This window comes from Vulpes lagopus, chromosome 5 (genome assembly GCF_018345385.1).
Source record: "Vulpes lagopus strain Blue_001 chromosome 5, ASM1834538v1, whole genome shotgun sequence".
NCBI classification, from domain to species: domain Eukaryota; kingdom Metazoa; phylum Chordata; class Mammalia; order Carnivora; family Canidae; genus Vulpes; species Vulpes lagopus.
Window position 1 is genome coordinate 82,029,663 of NC_054828.1, and position 20,620 is coordinate 82,050,282.

Here is a 20,620-nt window from a genome sequence, read left to right on the forward strand (position 1 = left end):
GGGCCCCATTCCAGCTACATCTTCAAACTCTCAAAACCCGACAGGGTGTTCAGTTGAGTGGTGATGGGCCATCTTCTCCAGGAGCAGTGGAACCCTGAGATGGATTGCCTTTACCAGGCTCCACCCTCCAGAGAAGGCAATTGTGTTTTTAAATAACATTTGTTTTCTTTTATTCCCTGAGAACTGCTATGGCCATTGGGATCCTGTGAGCCCCTGCAAGGGCATGTGGGGCCGTCCCTGTATGTGCATGAAGAGGTCCCTCCTTGGGGGGGTAGGTGCGAAGTGGAGTTACCACCAAGGTTGGAGAGGGAAAGCCACTCTCCCTCTCAACACCCCCAGTCCTGCCAGTGGGTTGAGGATGAAGCAGCTCTTCCCACAAGATGAGCCTGAAAGGGAGGCCTCAGGCTGGTAGATGCCTTGCATGCAGCCTCAGCCAGGAAGGATACAGGCTGTGAAGAGACCATAGATAAATGTTGAGCAAAGAAAGGATGCCGCTCACCAGAAATGGCCAGAGAGCTGCCAGAGACAAACCCAGGGGCCTCTAAGGTTGTCCCAGACTTACGGGGCTACCACCCAATGATTTATAAGACTCAGGGGACACCTGGGTGGCTCAGTTGTTGAGTGTCTGACTTTGGCTTAGGTCATGATCCCGGGGTCCTGGGATCGAGTCCCGCATCAGGCTCCCCACAGGGAGCCTGCTTTTCCCTCTGTCTGTGTCTCTGCCTCTCTCTGTGTGTCTCTCATGGATAAATAAATAAATTCTTTAAAAATAAAAGAGACGGGTGCTGTGGGAACCAGGAATGGAGAAGATTGGGGTCTGCACTTGGTTTGGAGCTTTAGAGAGAGAAAGGACAGAGAGAAAACCCAGAAGGAAAGAAGGGGATGTTGGGGGTGGGGTGGGGAGTAGGGAGCTAGGGTTCTAGACTAAGCTTCAAAGCACAAAGGCCCGTGTTAAATTGCCCTGGGCAATTAGTTCTCTCCAGCTCCTAGGGTTTCAGCCCCTCCTCACCTTGGCCTCTCTGGAGACCTTCCCTCTAAATAAGGGAGCCATGTCTTTATGGGGCAGCATGGAAACAGTTGGTCCTCCCACCACCTCAAAGAGCACTGGCGTGGGGCTCCTTCTCTACGGGCTTCCCAAGTGAGTCCACTCCTTCTGAGAGCCTCTGACTGACTCACATCTTGGTGGTGACATATTGGACCACATGCTAGAGTCAGTCCAACCTCCAGAGAGAAAAACAGCTCTGGTGGTGTGTCATGCAAACACGATAAGCACTGCCCTTCTTGAAACGTTGGGGACAGCTGGCTTTGTGACTTGAGGAACCTACTGGAAAATGCTTCCCCCTCATCTCAGAAACCATCTTCATCTGTGTCACCTTCCAAAGCCCCAGCTGGAGTGACACCCTGAGGAGCCCTCCCTACTGTGTAACCTGCAAGTTAGCAGAAAGTGGCAGAGCAGGGGGGAAGGCCCATAGAGCAAGCTTAAGTTTTGAGAGCTTGAGGACAGCGGGGAAGAGGGGTATGATTGGGGAGGATCCTGGAGCTGGCGATCTGTCCTGGGAGGGCTGACCCTTGACAAGTATTTTGAAGGTGGGGGTAGGGGCTCCAAGGTGGCTTTTATATATATTTTTAAAGATTTTATTTATTTATTCATGAGAGACACACGGGGGTGGGGGGCAGAGACACAGGCAGAAGTAGAAGGAGGCTCCCTGTGGGGAGCCCAATGCAGGACTTGATCCGAGGACCCCGGGATCACACCCTGAGCTGAAGGCAGATGGTCAGCCACTGAGCCACCCAAGAGCCCCTCCAAGGTGGCTTTTAAAGGGGAGAAACAGGCAGACTAAACTTCCTTCTTGCTCCTGGGCCTTTTTGGTACGTCTGGGTAGAAAAAGCGGCCAAAGGGAAAGGCAGGCAGTGAACACCTTTGTAATTCCAGTTCTTGCTGACAGAGTTTTTTTCTTCTTCTTTTTTTAATATATTAGTAAATCCTCTCCAGGACTGGGCAGACACCCAGCTCTCTTTAGGGAGTGAGTGTTCCCTAGGGAAAAATAATCCCCCAACCCTATTTGGACACTGTTTGCTGCAGAAACTCTGAGCTGAGCAATGGTTTTTTCTTGCATGAGACAAGAAGGAAGATTCTCAGCAGAGTGTCCTGACACCTCCAGTATGGGCCTGACCTCAGCAGGCAGTCCTGCACACGCGTGTGCACACACACACACACACACACACACTTTGAGTCCCTGATGCAAGCTTGTTTGATCAGCTTTTTTGTCACTTCCCTTCCTCAGAGGGCTCTGGCTGTCCAGAGTGGAATACTTTCAGTTGCCCTAAGAAACCATATTTGGAAAATAATAATCTGGGGGAAGACCTGGTGTCCTAAAAATCACGTAGCTTATTATATATACCCATGCTGGTGGTTATAATAAGCCCATCACTAGAAACTGGAGGGTATTATGCTGAGTGAAATAAGTCAATCAGAAAAGGACAAACATTATATGGTCTCATTCATTTGGGGAATATAAAAATTAGTGAAAGGGAATAAAGGGAAAGGAGAGAAAATGAGTGAAAATATCAGTGAGGGTGACAAAACATGAGAGACACCTAACTCTGGGAAATGAACAAGGGGTAGTGGAAAGGGAGGTGGGCGGGGTGTTGGGGTGACTGGGTGATGGGCACTGAGGGGCGCATTTGGGAGGATGAGCACTGGGTGTCATGCTGTATGTTGGCAAATTGAACTCCAATAAAAAAATTAGAAAAAAATCCCATCACTAAAAATAAATAGATAGATAAAAAGCCCATCACTGCTTCTGCTTTGAATTGTGTCTCCTTTGTGTTGATAAAGGAGGATAAAGAGTATCTCTTTAGTTTCACTCATGAGGAAGCTGGGGATAAGCAAGTACATCTGTTGAAGGCCACACGGTCCCCTCCGGCCTGTCAGTCAGGACCCATGAGGCATTTGGTGGACCTGGGGCCAGCCCTCAAGGACTTACAGGTAAATAGGACTTGGAGTCAGGAGACCTGGGCATGCATCCTGTCTCTGCTGTGCGGCCTCAGGTAGATCCCCTCACCTCTCTATTTCCTCATTAGTAAAACTGAGAACTAACCAGTCTTCCACAAGGTTGTGGTGAGGATGTATTAAATATCAATGTGAAAGGGCCTTCCCACATTCTTTCTGTAGATCATTGCTGCCAATGCGAACAGCGGCAATACCTAACATGTTTCTAAGGCACTGGTCCGAGTTTACTGCCTCATTTAGCCTCATTGCAAGGTATGAAATTAGTATTTCAATTTTATAGATGAGGCAAACTGAGGAAATTTCTGGAGTCACGCAGCTTTAAAGCGCTAGAACAGAGAACCCAAACAGATCATTTTCTTTAAAAGCTGCATGGCTGTTATATCTTTCACCTTTCCTTGCTTCAAAGCAAATTATTACTATTTTGTTTTAGATATTTTGGAAAATACAGAAAGCCACCCAAAAAAGGAAATACTACTGGGACCCCTGGGTGGCTCAATGGTTGAGCATCTGCCTTCGGCTCAGGGCGTGACCCCGGGGTCCTGGGATCGAGTCCTGCATCAGGCTCCCTGCGAGGAGCCTGCTTCTCCCTCTGCCTGTGTCTCTGCCTCTCTCTCTGTGTCTCTCATGAATAAATTAATAAAATCTTTATTTAAAAAATGTTACTCACCATAAGCCCATTGTCCTAAGATAACCAGCATTGATGAAAACCAGAGTCCTATTGCATAGAAAGATCACAGGGATGCAGTGAGAGGCAGGAATGTGCTGGAGGCTCAGAGAGTGCTGATGCACAGGCTAGGTGGGGCCTGCAAGTTTCTAGGATTAAGTGATTCTGGAAGAAGGCTGAGAAGAAGGGAAGGAGGTATGCGGGGAATAGGAGGAAGGATATCGTTAGGTGTGCAGGTCCAAGGGATAGTCAAGCTAGGCTCACGGGTCTGGTGGGCCCCAGGCCTACCTTCTCACTTATAGATCATGGTCCCTCCTTATCTATTATTAGTGAGCCCCTTATTACCTGAGGTGTGAGCAGTAGGAGGGGCAGTGGCCTCCTCTTCCCTGGTGATGAGGCGGACACATCCCTGTAGGATTCCGGGGAGCCTTATAACCTCATGGTGAATCGGTAACCTTCCCCTGGGGGACCCCAGTCAGCTCCTCAGTTGGCAGAGCAGCAAGGACAGCTCCAATTCAGGCCTCCCTCCAGGTCTGAGGGGTGTGAGGTCTGGTATGGCTCTGTCCCCCCATCAGGACAGCATCAGGCCATGCTGCGAAACCCATCACCGCTGTGGGAGCCTGCCCACTATCTCAGACGGGGTCCCAGCCCGTTAGACCCTCTTCACCAATCCCTGGATCCAGACTCTGAATGATGGGGGTACCCAGGGGCAGGGACTGGTCTTGTTATTAATAACACTGTTACCAACAGGTCTGGCTTGCCTTTATATAGCACGGCTGAATTTACAGAGCTTTGTGCACATCGCCTCATTTAATCCTCAGCATGTCTTTGTAGGGGCATTATCCTAATTCTGCAGATAGAGAAAATAAGCTAAGAGAGACAAAGTGAACTGTCTGAAGTTTGCCCAGCAAGTAAGACAAACTTTCATTTACTTTTGTCTGTTACTTTGTGCTGCTCCAAAAAGGATTTAGCCAGCTCACAAGACCTATAACATGATTAAAACTAAGTTTAAAACATCTGACAAATGTAGCAAAAGGATCCATGAAAGACAGTCAAAATTAAGTTCAGGGACACTGGGTGGCTCAATGGTTGAGGGTCTGACTTAGGCTCAGGACGTGATCCCTCGGAGTTACGGGATTGATTCCCATATCGGGTTCCTGCTTCTCCCTTTGCCTGTGTCTCTTTCTCTCTCTGTGTGTCTTTCATGAATAAATAAATAAAATCTTTTTTAAAAAATGAGGTTCAGAGAGGCCACCACACAACATGCATGCCCTCCTGTCCACTGTCCAGAGCAAGCCCTCATTTGACTTTAGGCATCCTAGCAGCTAACACGAAGAGGGAAACACAGTTTCAGAATTCTGTGTCCATGAAGTGAATACAGACCAAGTGCTCTGGGAAAACAAAGCTATTCCTGGTCCTAGCACAGGAGAGAATAATGAATATCATGGGGTCTGTCCAGGGGATGGTCTTTGAATTCCAAAACCTTATTACCCTAGTAGGCCTCAGTTTCTGCATCTGCAAAGTGGCAGTAATCATAAGACCTAGTTCCTAAAGTTGTTGCAACAATTGAGATTCTCTTAAAAAGATTTATGAGAATGAGTAACTGGATAATGTACGTAAAGCGCTGTCATGTGCTGGAATCAGGACTCTAGAAGTGTTAGGGGAAACACAAACATTGGGTGATGTGTGTAATGAATTTGGTCCCCATGACAACCTTTCAGAAAAGCAAGCTGGTTTGGCCTGGTGATTAACAGGGTGTGTGAATTTGAGCCACATGCCCCTCCTCTTGAGTCAAAATCTCTGATTGATATCTCTGTGACTATCTCTGTGCTTGCTTCCTCATCTGTAAAATGTGGGTAAGGGTAATTCCTACCCCATGAACACTCAGAGCTCTCAGCCAAGTGCCCAGCATATGGCAGGCGCTCAGTGAATGCTAGTTACAGTGGTATCTTGGAAGTTTCTTCCACAGTCTCCTTGACTGTGGTGGAGGTGGGCAGTCCCTGGAATCTGGGGCTCTTGACTTTCCTCTGCCACCCATCGGTCTCATTTGTTTGTACATCCCCTGTAGCCCTTGACTTTCATATAGTAAGTACTTCATTTATACATGCAGGGTGAAACTGAAAAGTGAGAGAAAGGAATTCCAATCTAGTGTAGGAATCAGGGAAACTCCATCTAGTGTCGCCTGGGCCACACAGCCATTCAAAACCTTGTTCCCCTGGTCTGTAAAATGAGAAGGGATTTTGGTAATATCCAAGGCCCCTTGAGCTCTTACATTGATTGTCACGAAGGGGGGTTTACTGGGAAACTGTTAACTGCAGAAGAGCATGGTCAAGAATTCTTTAAAGAGACCTAGTTCCCACCCTTGTCTCTAAGAAGGCGCTGGGCTAGGAGAGCATTGCTGGGTGCTCTGCAGAGCCGTAGGCTGTGTGGATGGCAGTGAACACAGGTTCGGTCATTTCCCATCACCTGGTCTGGCAGGAAGGGGCCTGGGTCAGCCTGGGAATGCCCTGTTTCCACTCTTCAAGTTTGGGTCCTTCCCACCTGAGAAAGAGGGGCCTCAGCTTACAGAACAGGATATGCTCTGTCTGTGGTCGGAGGAGAGGCAGATGGGGGTAGGGGACGGAGGAGGCGGAAAGAAGGAAGCATTGGTTTCCTTCTTGGGAGGGCAGGAAACTCTGGGCAGCCACAGGGGGCCTGAGAGAGGAGCTGGAGAGGTGGTGAGCTAGGAAGCAGCCTCCCTCCGCAGCAGCAACACCAGCAGCCAGAGGGGCCTGGGGGATGCCCACCCTAGGGGCTGAGGCCAGCTCGCCTAGGGGTCCAGCCTTGCCTCCACACCAGGTTGGGCCCCTCCAGGCTCATTCAGAGCCATGGGGCAGTTCCTCTCAAAGAGGGAACAAAGGAAGAACTTGTGCTATGGCGCTAGGGAACCCCTAGTCATGGCTCTGGTGTGGGGGCAGGCAGGCACCTGGGATCCCTGGACCCCACCCTCAGGGCTGCCTCGCCAGAGCCTTATCATGTTTTTGCCATCTACACTTGGTGCCTGGAAGGGAGGAGATAGCCATCGGTGTCCCTGGCTCACCAGTGGAGACGTTAGCTGCCTCTGGCATAACATGAAACCTATGATTTTTTGAGGAGTTACAATAATGGAGCTAATTTGGTGTTTCATCACTGTGCTCTTGGGTGAGCAGAGGGGGAAGAGAGGCCTGGGCCTGATGCAGAGCAACCAGCCAGTGCAGGGCTCTGTTGGCATCTCCAGGGGCTGTGGAGCCATGCTCCCTCTCCCTCAGCCTCCTCCCCCACTGCCTGTTTCTCCCTCCAGAGACGTGTCCTCACAATGCAGCTTGAAGATGGTGGAAGCCCATTCCCGTCAGCTGGCAGATGCAGTTCCATGGCAGGACACCGTAAGAAGGGGTGCGAAAGTCTGCAGAAATGCTTGAAGAATCTGCCCTGGGGGGGGGGGTAAAGCCCACACATTCATTCAGCCCCTCAGTTCTCTCCATTTCATGATGAGAAGGTGAGGTCATCTGTTACAATGGTCTCATTTTACAGTTGAGGCAACAACAGTTCAGGGAGGCACAGTGACTTGCCCTAGATCATTCTACTGGTTAGCAGCACAGTTGTGATTAGATCCCAAGCCTCTTAGCTCTAAGTTCATCCTAATGCTGTAGACATGTGAGCTGGAGGCTGCAGCCTGAGAAGCCCCATGAGATGTCTTCCCTAACCTTGTTTGTTGAAAGTGCTGATGGGTGGAGAAGCCCAGGTGAGAATAGAGGAAAGAGGCTGCCTGCAAACCAGCACAGCTTTCTATGGATCCTGAAGCCAGGAGCTGGCCTTTGAAAGTCATGGTAGAAGAGGTCCTCATTGCCACCCTCCACCCCTTCACCCAGGGACACGCTCAAGGTGGCTGCTCCTCCTTCTCCTCTTGCTGACCCATATGTCCAGGGGACACACCTGGCCCTTCAGCCTACCAGGTGGGTTTTGGTTAGCCTGCCCAGTGGCTGCAGGGCCACTACCTGCCCCAATGTGGCTGGAGAGTAAGAGTTTTACAGACTGCGTGCTTGCTGCATGTGCATCTTGGTTGTGCCAGCAGCTGGTAAAGTCTACCTTGTGCTCTCCTCATATGCCTCCAGATCAGGGGCTTAGAGCAGCTTCCCAGTGGGACACCACCCTGAGGATGGCTGATGCTTACAATAAGACAAGGTCAGAGAAGTTCAATGACTTTCACAGACATGCAGCTGGAAAATAGAAGAGTGGGGATTTGAACCTGAGGTTCTGCCCCAAACCCCATGTACTACCCCCTGGGGTTGTTTATACTAATTCCCTTGAGGCAGACTAGTGACTCCCTCCCCTCTGTTTGGATGAAGAGCAAGGACCCCAGCTTTCCACCAGACCCCCAGTTGAGAGTTCCTTGTTGATTATTGTGGGTCTACATGAGGGCCACTAAAATGCCTAGAAACTGTAGAAGGCCAAGGAAATGGAATTTCTTGGCTCTGGAGAAGAGAAGATGGTGAAAATTAATATAGTCTTCCAGACCTTGAAGGCATAATGTCTGCATCATGATGAAGTCATAGATGGGAACTGCGAGAGAACAGCATACATGGGAGGCAGTGGGTTGGACACTGAAGAGAATTTCCTGAGTTCTAAGATGGTGGGATACTGAGAAAAGTGTGAGTAAGACATTTTAAACAGAGGGCTTCATTGTTCAGCATAGTGGAGTCCTGCTTAGAAGCTACAACTGGATGAGTTGACCAATCACCTGTGGTCTCTTGTGGTCTAGAAAATGCAATTAGAGTTGTCTTGCTTAGATCTGCAAAGATCCCACATCAATGGAATGAATCCCGATATGACACCTGCAACTCTCTAATAAGCCCACAGGACTACAAACCATCCCCTCACCCACCTCAAAACCTAAGGGAGCAAGACAATGAAAGTGAGGAAAATAGCTCCCACTCTGCAGGAGACAAACTTCATATAGGGGTTTCCCAGTCCCAGGCCTGGTGTCTGCATCCTAGCTCAGGTGGGAAGATCTGTGTAGAGACAGCCTAAGGTCCTTGCATGGAGACAAGAACTTCTGACCCAGGGGTTCTGTCTACCACCAGTCCAGCTTCCTCCAGGTGGGGTGGAGGGGAGTGAGTGGAGCATGCTCAGTTCCAGAGCAGGCTGAGTGACATGGTGGAGAAGAGCAAGGTCTTCAGCGTCAACAGACAGGAGTCCAAATCCAGACTTGGTCAATCACTCTGAGAGCTTATGCAAGTTACTGACCCTCTCTGAACCTCAAGATGACAATGATCATCGACTCTTCAGAGGAATGTGGTATGAATGAAATGAAAAAAAAAATAGGTTAAGTATCCAGATGCTCCATATCTGTTAGTCTCCTTCTCTCTTGTCTTTGGCTTTGATCACCAAAATAAGTAGGTTAAAAGAAGTAGAAGAAACTTCAAAATCCTGGCCAGAGTGTGCATGCTCAATTGGTTCTTCTAACTGGAAACGGCAGTGGTCCTCACCTTGGTGAGGGTGGGGCCCAATAATCTGCATTTCTGGCAACTTCCAAGTGGTGTTGATGCTGCTGGTCAGGGAAACACACTTGGAAAACTACTGCAATAGGGGTATTTACAGACTAACATCAGACATCTTTTAAACCCTCCCCGGGCTTCTTAAACCCTCTAAATTTGGGACAGGTGCCTTCTTGCTAAAATGTAGCTATCCAGTGTACATGTGGTACATAGAGAAAAGGTGAAGAGCTCGAGTGAGCATGCCGCTCCAGGAGGACCTTGCATGGCTTTGATCCATCAGAACCCTTGTGTGCACCCAACAAAAGGGAAGAGGCCCTTCCATCATCCCAACTTTTTTGGTGGCATTGATATTGAATGACTTTGCTTATGTTCCTTGAGGATGTTCCATGTCACTGTGGTTCTACTAGGGTCTGATCCAGGATGGCCACAGAATCCCCTCATGCTATAAACTGCTGATACACAAGAATCACCTGGGGATCTTCTCAATCATTCACACCCCACCTTTGGAGATTCTGACTTAGTATGTCTTGGGCACAGCTCAAGAATCCAACCTCTACCTCCCCTGAGGAAGGGCCAGTACAGGAGAGTTTCAGACCACACCCCAAGGAACATCTTATGTGGCTCAACCCTGAAACCATCTCATTCCTCAGGGGGACACTCCTGGATAGACCAGAGACTGAGGTTAACCAAGGTCTACACCTGTCACCAACCCACCTTCTTAACCAGGTGCGGACCACAAAGCTAAGTTGTTCATTCATTCAATGATTATTTGCTAAGCACGTGTTATATTCCAGGCACAGTGCTCAGTCCTAGGAATATAGTGGTGAGTAAAATATAGAGCCAGGGCTAGGGTAAGGGAGACAAGGTAACTAGGGGGCAAAATGTAAGGAGGTCCTCACTCTTAGAGGCATGCATGAACCTGAGAGTGAGGGCTCCTTCCCTTTTGTACTCTGGGCACCTGGTTTACTTCACCCAAGTCTCCCTCCTGGTGAGACGGACCCAGTCCCTATCCCTTGGGAACACACAGTCCAGAGCAGGGGGTGGCCTTGGAGGAAGTGACCTGAAGGGTGAGTGGACACCTGCCATGTGAAGAGTTGGGGAAAGAATGGTTAAACAGAGAGAGCCAGATATGCGGAGTCCTGGGAGCAAGGCACCCCAGAACTCTTCTGTTGCTGTGGGAGGGTGAGAGTGAAGATTTGGATCCTAATCAGTTAGGGCCCTGTAGGTCTTGGTAAGTGTTTTGGATTTTATTCCTAGTGCAAGGGGACACCACTGGAGGGTTTTAAGCAGAAGAGTGACGTGCTTCACTTTAGAATTTTGAAAGAGGACTCTGGCTGCCATGTGGAAAGTGGGACAGGTGAACACAGGGAAGCGGAGAGGTCCATTAGGAGGTGGTTGTAAGTGGGCAGGTGAGAGATGGTTTTGCCCTCTGTGTGGTACTAGAGAGGGAGAGAAGTGGGCAGGCTTGAGACTGAATTTGGAGGTTAGATTGACGGGGTTGGTGATGAACTACATAAAAAAGAGAGAGAAAGGCGGGCATCAACATTAATGTCTCATTTCTGGCTCGAGTAACTGGGTGGATGGAGGGACCATTTCCCAAGTTGGGCAAAACTAGGGGAGGATGTACATGGCAGATCAAAGTTCACCTTTACACATCTGAGAGTTTAGATTTCTGTGAGATGTCCACATTGAGACTTCGTGTTGGATATATGCGTCTGGAGTCTAGAAGAGAGGTCTGAGAGGGGCCATAAATTTGGGAGTCCTGAGAATGAAAGTGGGCTTTAACATTATGGATGAGCAGAGAGAGAGAGAGAATGAGTGTTTAGAATTCCACTGTTTAGAGGCAGGATGGGAGGAGGATGGAGCAGAAACTGGGAGGGAGAAGCCAGACAGGTGGGAGGAGGCCTGAAGGAAGTGGGTGCTCCAGAGTAAGATGGTCAACTATGGGAAAGGCTACAAAGTGCCTCTTCACCGAATAGCCACACCATAGTAAGACCAAGGGATTGTCTTGTGTTGGAGCAGGAGGTGGGGGAAGACCTAAACCCTCAGGTTGGCAAAGAAACAAGGAAGCTAGAGCCCCCGTCACTGGCCGTTCAAGCATGTGCCCGTGGCCCAGACCAACAGTCTGGCATCCCCCAGGGCACCTGTTTGCAGAAATGTCCCTCCGCTGCCCCAGGAGATCATCTCCCTGGCACCTGGGCATCTTCCCTCCTGCTAAGAGCCCCCCCCCCGCCCCCCAACACCCTGCTCTGGGGCAGAGGTCAGATCACTCACTGTGGAGATGAGATGGAGATGCCTGTCCTCTCCCCGGGGGAGACTGACAGCTTTTTGAAAGCCGCACAACAGGACAACTGGAGGCAAGAAATGAAGACAGATTCTCATCGTTAACTTCATTAATGTGCCATTTATTCCTCTCTGTCATTAATGAAACGCCAGTGGAGGACCAGAGCAGAGTCCCTGGCCCCCTGATCTCCCATGGACAAGCACCCATGGAGCAGACATTCTAGCCTGACCAGGCATTAACTCCATCTCTTCTAGAACTTTCCCAAACTCTCCTCTCCTCAAGCTCCTTCCACCCCCTCGAAACCCCTCTCCTTCTCCACCCACATTTTAAAGAGTCATTAAGATGAGATCTGTACCTCCCGGTGTGATTCTGACTCACGGATATTTGCCCAAAAGTAATGGTGCCTGTGAAACACTAAACCTCTTTTCGAGGGCAGGTTCATGGAGGAGAGGCTGAGAAAAAGTTTCCTAAATAAAACCATCTGTTTCCCTGAAGATGCTCAGTTACAGAAACCTTTGCCTCCCGCTGATGGGCTTTAATCTCTTGAAGGTCCCAGTGAGCCAGCCCAGCCCGGGGATCTCACCCACTCCCTTCTGCTTCCCCGGGGACCATCCAGGGCTCTCGATCTGTACCACAGGCTGCAGCTGGAGTCCACTGACTTCATTCAAGGCACCTCTATCCCGTCAGATCGTTTATTCATAGGGCTGCAAAGCCCTTGGGGCAGAAGGCACTTGAGAGAGCAGGCAGGGATGGAACTCAGGGATGGATGGAACCCCGCAGGGAGTGCAAGCATCACAGCAGCCGTCAGCCCTCCACCTCAGCCTCCCCCCTTCCTCCCCCGCCACCCCTGGCAAGTTCCCCAGAGCCCAGGAGCCCAGGCAAGAGGAGGGGTGAGGAGGGATCCAGCCCACCCTCAGTCCCTCCCCACCTGGCAGCACTCACAGTGGGAGCCCTGGTGGCAGCCAGGGAAGAAGAACACCCGCCCCCCTCAGATCCACTCCCAGCAGGGAGTGGAGCCAGCCCTGGGGGTGCTGGGCGGATAGTGTGTCAGTCTGTCCTCCTCTGCAGCCCCATCATCCAGCAGATCACTAGGACCTCCTGGTTGTGTCTTCAAAACACCCCGCCTTGGCTTCAAGGCATTTGTGACAGGATGGCTGGCGGGGACTCCCAAGTCACACCAGGGGAGTGAGAGTAGGCACCCCAGAGGAGGGAAGAGAGCACCTGGCCTGGAAAGATGCGTGTGGTCAGCGGTAGGGACAGATTCTTTCAGGCAGTGGCCAGAACAGGGCCAAGGCACGGAGAAGTGAGAGAACCTGTAGCATTTGGGGAAGTAGGGGGTCCTAGGGAGGAGGACGGTGTGGTTGCCAAAGCTGTGGGCATCAGAACCAGGAGCCTGGTTTCCTGCCTCAGCTCTGCCATTTGCTGTGTGTCCCGGGCCAATTGCACGGCCTTGCTGTGCTTCAGCGTCCCATGTAGAGAACAGGGACAGTACCAGTGCCCATCTTGCAGACTTAGGTGAAGACTATCCGGCTTACTATGTTTAGAAGCTAAGGACAGAATGGCCCGCGGTAGGGCTCCCAAAGTAGGATGGCTGGAAAAAAAGCCACGAAGAAACTTGAGTGTGGCTTGATCCTATATTGATTCTCTGCCTGACTCCTGGCAGCTCAAGGAGGTGGGCTGAGAGGTTCAAGGTAGGAGTCCTGCAGGCCCTGTCCCTGAGCCTCTTTTTATCTGTTGTTATATATTTGCACTTCTGGATGAAGAGGAGGTTTTCTATCTACAAACTGGATTTGAAATGGGGAGCCATTGTAGGATTCGGAGCAGAAGAACAGCCCCCCTATTTACAGCAAGGAGGGTAGGTCAGAGGGAATAGGCAGGGAGGGGAGATCAGAAAGCGCCGAGGTCCAGGCCAGAGTGGTGCAGGTCAGAGCTAAGACTGTGCAGAGGGGAGGGGAAGAGAGGCCCCAGGGTCGGGGCTGGGGGTTAGGGGGACACTTGGAAGGCACAGCAGCTCGCCTGGCTAGGTGTGGAGTCTGTGAGGGGTGCAGGAACTGGCCCATTCGGGTTTCCTCGCCCCCCCTGCTCTCTGTTCTCCACAAGCCTGCTGAGGTCTCTGCTTCACACAGTGAATAAAATGCAAACATCTTTCAAGGTCTCTGACATCTGGCCCTGCCTCCCATGGCTCCTGACCCCTTGTCCTGTGCTATTCTGGTCCCCCAGGCTCTCCAGCTCAGTGGCCACCTCTCACTGCCCCAAACCTGCATGTTTCCAGGCCCAGGGCTTGCTTCGCTGTCTCCTCTTCTTCCTGGTGGCTGGCCACCCCCTCCCTCTTTCGGTGGCTGGCCACCCCCTCCTTCTTTCAGGCCTGACCACCTTCCTGACCACTCTAACATGTTACCTGCCGCCCTCCCTACCCCCCTGTCATGTCCCCAGTTCATTCACTGCCGTTGGATACTCTCTTCCTTAGTTTATTTTTGTCTCCCCTCCCTGGAATACAGCCTCCTGGATTGCTGGGACCTTGTCTGTCTTGTCACCACTGTCTCCCCATATTCACGAACCTTTAGTAGGTGGGTAACAAATGAATGACATCCATGAAATTGGTCTCCGGTGTGGGTGTCTGAGTGGAAGGTGTGACACTGTGAACTGGGTGGGACAGGTCCCAGGACAGACTCCTCAGTGGGGGCCATGAGGCAGCCAGGGAGGTCCCTGCCCTATTCCAAGCCTGCCCTGGACAGTTTCAATCTCCACCCTGCTAATACACAGAACCTCTCGTGTCCTCTCCCTCTACCTAGAAGGTCCTCACTTGTTTTCCTCTGCTAGCAAACTCCCTTTGCTCACCTTGCTGGACTCTATAGAATATCACGTTCCCTCTGGGAAGCCTACCCTGCAAAGCCGGGCACTTGGTTATTCCCTTCTCCACTCCCCCACATCCTGCCCACGCGTCTCTTAAAGCACTGATCAGACCAATGTATTACTTCCTTCTATGCTTTTCTCTCCCCTGTCCCTAAACTGTGAGGCATTTATAATATTTGTAATTATAAAGTAATCATTATAATAGCAGCTAGTGCTTTCTGAGAGCCTACTCTGTGCCAGGCACTATGCCAAACACTTTATACAAATGACTTCACTTAATCCTAACAACAAACCCTAAGAAGTAGATACTGTTAGCCCCATTTTACAGATTAGGAAGCCAAAACTATGAAAGGCTAAATAAGTTGCACTGCTCATAAATAAACATCAGAGCTGGAGCTTGAACCCAGAGCTGCCTGACCCCAAATCCCTATTCTCAACTTTTCGCTCATCAACCAGTATTTACCGAGCTTTTACTATGGATCAGGCACTGGCCAAGACATGACAGGTATGATGATGAATGATACCAGACCCCATCCCTACCCTCAAAGAGCCCACAATCTCAAGAGAACACAGCATTTATCAAATAATCTCCACAAGCAACAGGAAAGTGATGGTGGTGGCCTGTGCTATGGAAGAGGGTGGTCTGTGGTACTTTGGGGGCACATACCCAGCCCCAAGTGCCAGCCCCCATATCTGACTCAGCTCTACCCCTGATTCCAAGCCTCAAGCCTTCACAGAGGGATTGCTCACTGGATGTTTTTCTACCCATTGGAGCCCGATTGGCTTCCACCCTGTCTCTGTTCCAGGCCCCCCTGACCTAGGGTAGCTTAACAGCACTTCCTGCCCCATGTTTCAGAGATCTTTTTAGGTCTCCCGTGGCCTTTCTGAAAGTACAGCGGATGCTTCTCTGCTGATGAGGAGAGATTCAGACAAGCCACTTAATGATTAAGAGACATGAAGTGTTCTCTAAGAGATGGGGAAGTACAATTCTTGCTTTGCTCAGCCTGGATTCCCAAGACAGATGTGGAGCATTGACGCCACTCATTGCCTATCTGGGAGGAAGAGAAGAAGGCTAGCCGTGGAAAAAATAAAACATGTGGGGGCAGCGGCGACTGAAGGAGTAAGAGGATTTGGATTTCAAGATGAAGTTGCTAGATTCCTTGAAGCGGGCAATAGATAGCAGTCAGGCATCCAGAAGCCATCTCAACTAGAGATGTAGGTGGTAGGTTTTCCAGTGTGAATCCTTGTTTTTTATGGTTGGCAGGAAGGGACCTGGTTTTTATGGTTTTTATGGCTGGCAGGACGATCCTCTCATATTACAGACTGAAGCCCAGAGATGTGAAATGATGTGCCCAAGTTCTTGTGGCTGGTTGGTGACTGGAGGACTAAAGCCCAAGTCTCCTGACTTGCAATTCACTGCTTTTTCCTGGGCAGCCTACAGATCAGAATTCTCTTCTCTGCTTAGGGCTATGTGAGTGCATCAAAGAGATGGAAATGCCTCAGTGAGCTGTTGCAGACAGCCTACTGGGGAACCAGCATGAGCAATGGTAGGCAGTGGATGGGACTTTAAGAATATTACTGCCCAGACACCTGGGCACTACAGGCAGGGGGAGAGTGCTGAAGTTAGGTGGACAGCTTGCACCTAAGGACAGGCTTTTCCAGGAGCCAGCACCCTGGCTCTCCCTCCCCTGGCAGCAGGTCTGCCCCCTCCAAACACTACTCAGGACATAAAGCCAACTGCCACTGGTCCCAGATCTGCCCCCATCAGCCTGTAGGTTAGTGGTCAAGAGGGCCAAGTTGGCCTCTGCCGATTTCTGGACAGAGGTGACCTCTCCATCACTGGGGAGCTCATTACTAACCAGGGGCCCTAAGGCGGCCTCCCCTGACAGCAAGTGAAGATGAAAGCAATAATGTGTGGGTAGTTCTGCAGTCCCTGGTCACCCTGGTTTTATTAAAGCCAAAGTTTCAAGCATCACTAATGAGGATAAAAGGCTGGCAATGAGTCTAGGATCTGGGGCCAAAACCTCCTAAGAAAGGGGGTGGGTGGGGCAGAGCAAGGACCTGTCAAGGCCACCCACGGGTCTGGAGCTGAGGCCCAGCTTTCCAGAGAAGGAGGTGGCTGCCAGGAGATGCTGACTCTGTTTGCTCAACCCCTGGTCCCTCTATTTACTCAAAAATAACCTCTTTTTTTTTCTTTATCAAATAAGCCAGTCCTCTGCTGCCTGCATGTACAAGGGTAAATGTCCCCTCGATCCACTGAGCCAAGGGCAGCCAACTTGTGGTCAGGCCCAGTGAGGCCCAGTCACCCATGGCAGAAGGTCCTGGGCCCAGCTTCGGGCCCCTTGGCTCCTATTTTCTCTCTGCCTGCAAGTCATGGGTAGATCTTGGCCCATTCCCTTTACCATGGATGGAGAAAGGAGTTTATAATCAGGAGCAGAGACCAGGGTGGAGGTAGGGGGGTCCGCTAACCACCCTAAAGACTCAGCACCTACATGCTGCCCAGCTGCCACTGTCATGTCAAGAAAGGGCTCCCTTGCAGAAACGAGGGGGTCCTGCTGGTTCGGGGCTCCCCTGGAGGGAACCATCCTTGAGAGCAGTTCATAGAGCTGCACATGATTCCATTTACCCCAAGAGATCTCCCAAACACTAAGCAAGTCTCCTAAGTTCATAAACAAATCAACTCGGATGCCCCCCCAAATAAGACAGCCCTTAAAAGTGCCACTCTGCATTGTAGGATGATAATGGAGGGGAAACTGCTCTCCTCAGAGGGGCCACAGGATTCCTTCCCAGGCCCTACCTTGATGGCAACACTGACATTGAGAACCACTCCTTCCAGGGCTCTCCTGGCTAAAGATACAGCCATGTACTTCTACCGGTGCTTCTCTGATGGTTGAACACCTCTGGAGCACGAGTAGGTATAAAGCAAAGCCTAGCCCCAAAGGGGCTTCCAGTCACCAGATGCTAGTGGGAGGGCATGGCAGCAGCAGAGGGGCGACTTGGAAACCCCTAGTGGCTCAGGGGCAGAAGGTGCTGCAGGGGCATAGGAGAGAGATGCTGTCTGTGGGCTGGACCCTGGGTAAGGACACCTGCAGGATGCATAGGACTGTCTACGCAAAGACAAGAAGAGGAACATTCTTGCAAAAGGGACCAAAGCTACATCAGCCTGTGGAGCAGAGGATTGGCATAGAGGAGTGGAGAGGAATGATCAGGTGAGGAAGTAAGACGGGACCTCAGTACAAGCTAAGAAGATGGATCTCAATTCCAGAAGCTGAACAAGCATAGCCACTGGGGGTGTTTGAGCAGCAGCCTTGATCTGTATAAATTGGCACCAGGGCACTGGTCATTCAAGTTACTCAACTTGGGCGAGCTACTTAGCTTCACCAAACAGTCCTTTCCTCCTGTTTGCAGTGGAGACAGTAAGAGCACGTGCCTTATAGGGCTATGGTAAGACTCACTGAGATCTTTTGACCAAAGACTTGGCACATGGTGCACACACAAGAGCATTAGTTCTTCTTGCTGTTGTTGAGTCTGAAAGGTTTCTCTAACTTTGGGCAGGAATGAGCCTGGGACGGTTATGAGAGAAATGAAGGGAGCCACCCTGCCCCCATTCCTTGTATCTCGGTGCCTCAGAGATGGAACCTTCAGCCAGGTACACTGGGGACCCCTGCATAAGAGGAAGGTCACCCTCCCTCAACAATATGCCACAGGGTTGTTTCCTGTGTCTCCCTCCTTGGACTAAGGGACTAGGGAAACAGGAGACACTCCTGTGGGAGATGGGGATCCTGGCATCTCCTTTTTATGGGTGTACCCCACTGGACTGTGTGTGTGTTGAGGGGGAACTATATACTCTCCACAAAGCATGATGCCTCTAACAGGTTCTCAGTAAATGTGAATTGGCAGATACGTGAGCAAATGTAGGAAGTTGTGTGGTGTAAGGTCTAGAGGAGCCAGGGTTACTTTCAGGTGCTGCCTGGGTGTGCTGGAAGGTGCTCCAAGACAGAGCGTGTGCAAGGAGTGTTCTCCTAAGAGCTGGGAATCCAGCTGTGTCTCCCACCAGCTATGTAAGCCTGGGCAGAGCCTTAGACCTGTGTTTGAACGCTGAGCTCCTCCCATCTGTGAAGTGGAGGGAAGAAGGACAGTATTCCCTGCCCTACAGGTGGCTGCGAGCGTAAGAGCTCAGGGGTGTGGGTCTCAGCTCACTGGCTCTGTGGCCAGAACCCCTCCTGGGGCCCTGGTATGGTTCACCTGCCGCTACTCTGGGGTTTAACTGTGGGGGCGAGTATAAAGACCAAGACTGGATCTTTTGCTAGGGCAAGGGTGGGTACCAGTTCCACCCAGAAGAGAGCACTGGGACCACCTGCTCTGGAAGGGGATGGAAGAGTCTTGGATTCTTCTCCAGTTGGGGCCAGGTGTCAGGTGTCTCTAGGAGTCCCCAGGGAAGGAAGTTCTTTGTGAGGAGTAGGGACAAAAACTTTGGTGTCACCCTTGACTGCTCTCTTTCTCACACGTTGCCTTCTCAGGGAGGCCTTCCCTGGCCAGCCTGTCTAAAATGTCAATATCTATGGCATCCCCTGTGAGCATAACACATCCCCTTGTCCTGCCTTGCATTTTTCTCCTTGATACTTTTTATCATATAACTTTTGACCTTTTTTCCTTTTCCTTGGCCAAGTACAATGGAAGCTCTGTAAAGGCGCACGCGCACATGCACGTGCGTGTGTGGATGTGTGTTGTTCTTTCCCATATCTCTAGCACCCAGAACAACACCTGGCACCCAGCAGGTGCTCAGTGAACATTTGTTGATTGACTGGCTGAATGAATGAATGAAATGAGCAAAGAGCTCCATCTGAAATCAGAGCCACCCCAAACCCTGCCATCTTTCCCCCCAGGGCTGGGGAGCACCAGACCAGCCTCAGAGCTTGGGGGAGGTTTCGCAGCAACAGCATCCTCCTTCATCAAGTGAGGAAGCAGCCCGGCAAAGTGCTGCTTAACTTGACAGACAGACATGCTTATCCTCTTTGAAGTTTTCCTCTTCCCTGTTACTGAGAAACTTCCTGGGATTGAGACCTGCCAGGGGCAGGAGAGGCAGCAGAGTGCATACTCTCTGCCAGGGTCGTTTTTGAAGGATGATCACATTTGAGGGAAAAAGACGAGGTGGATCCAGGACCTGCACAAACCGGGGGTGGGGAGCATACATCTTGGTCGGCAGCATGGCCTGAGCGACGACACGATTGCTTGTGCTTTCATGCAGAGGCCTGGAAGTTAGGCAACTGGGTGGGCTTCCAGAGAGGTGAGGAAGCTGCTGGCCAGAGGGGCTGGTGAGGAAGAGCTGAGCTGAGGACTGGATGCAGCCCTGCTGGGAGAGAGCCCCGGATAGCCCGAGCATGTCTTGCCAGGACACTGTCATGACCACAGACAGGCAAGGGGCTGGGATGTGGAGTCAAGGGGACCATGGGTGAGCTGGAGGGGAACAGGGCTGGTCCGGAGGCTGCAACCGAGACGCACATGTAGGACAGGTCAGGACAAAGCAGGGTGGCGGGGACCAGGACCAGAATCTGAGCAGAGTTGAGAAGGAGCAATTCTACGGAAGAGGCAATATTGTTATCATTGTCTTTTATTCCCAGTTACTCCCAGCATGGAGGCCAGACCCTTGGGTCCAGAAAACCTGGTACTCTGCCTCAAAGAACGTTCTCCTGGGCACCCGAGTGGCTGGCAGCAGCGGCCCTGAGAGCTGTATGCCCCTCATCTGCCCTCTCGTCTGCTTCTTTGCAGGAAAGTGTGGACCTGGGAGAGATCATGTTCTCCTTGTGCTACCTGCCCACAGCAGGCAGGCTCACCCTCACGGTGATCAAATGTCGGAACCTCAAGGCGATGGACATCACAGGCTATTCAGGTACCTCTCCTCCCCAGGTGGCCTGCCATGTGGTCTTCCAGCCACCCAGACATTAGGACTTGGAAAGAGTTTAGAGAGGAGGGGAAAGAACTGTCAGTATTCTCAGAAGAGGAGCACCAGCTCTGGATTCCAATTCCAGTTCTGCCAATTCCTTGCTGTGTAATGCTTTGAATTTTCTAACCTGAAAAAAACAAAACCAAACCCAAAAAACTTTGGCAGGTTGCTTTAACGGATAAATGAGTTAGTGCATGTAAGTGCTTACTGTTGTGCCACATAATAAACACTCAGTAGATATTAGCTACTACTATCATTTTCCCTCAAAGGAGAGAGAGAATAAGAAGTAAACATATAGGAGGAAAAAAAATAAGGAAGCTTTCTTGTTACATGAGGCCCCGGCACTTTC

General features: G+C 50.8%; 1 protein-coding gene across 2 annotated transcripts in view; it reads left to right on the forward strand.

Annotated features, from left to right (window-relative positions):
• SYT6 (synaptotagmin 6) overlaps positions 1-20,620 on the forward strand; it is a 58,199-nt gene that overhangs the window by 26,106 nt on the left and 11,473 nt on the right. For both annotated transcript variants that reach the window (XM_041756571.1, XM_041756570.1), the window contains exon 4: positions 20,097-20,217. In XM_041756571.1, coding sequence (XP_041612505.1) covers positions 20,097-20,217 — 121 coding nt within the window. The remainder of the gene's footprint in view (positions 1-20,096; positions 20,218-20,620) is intronic.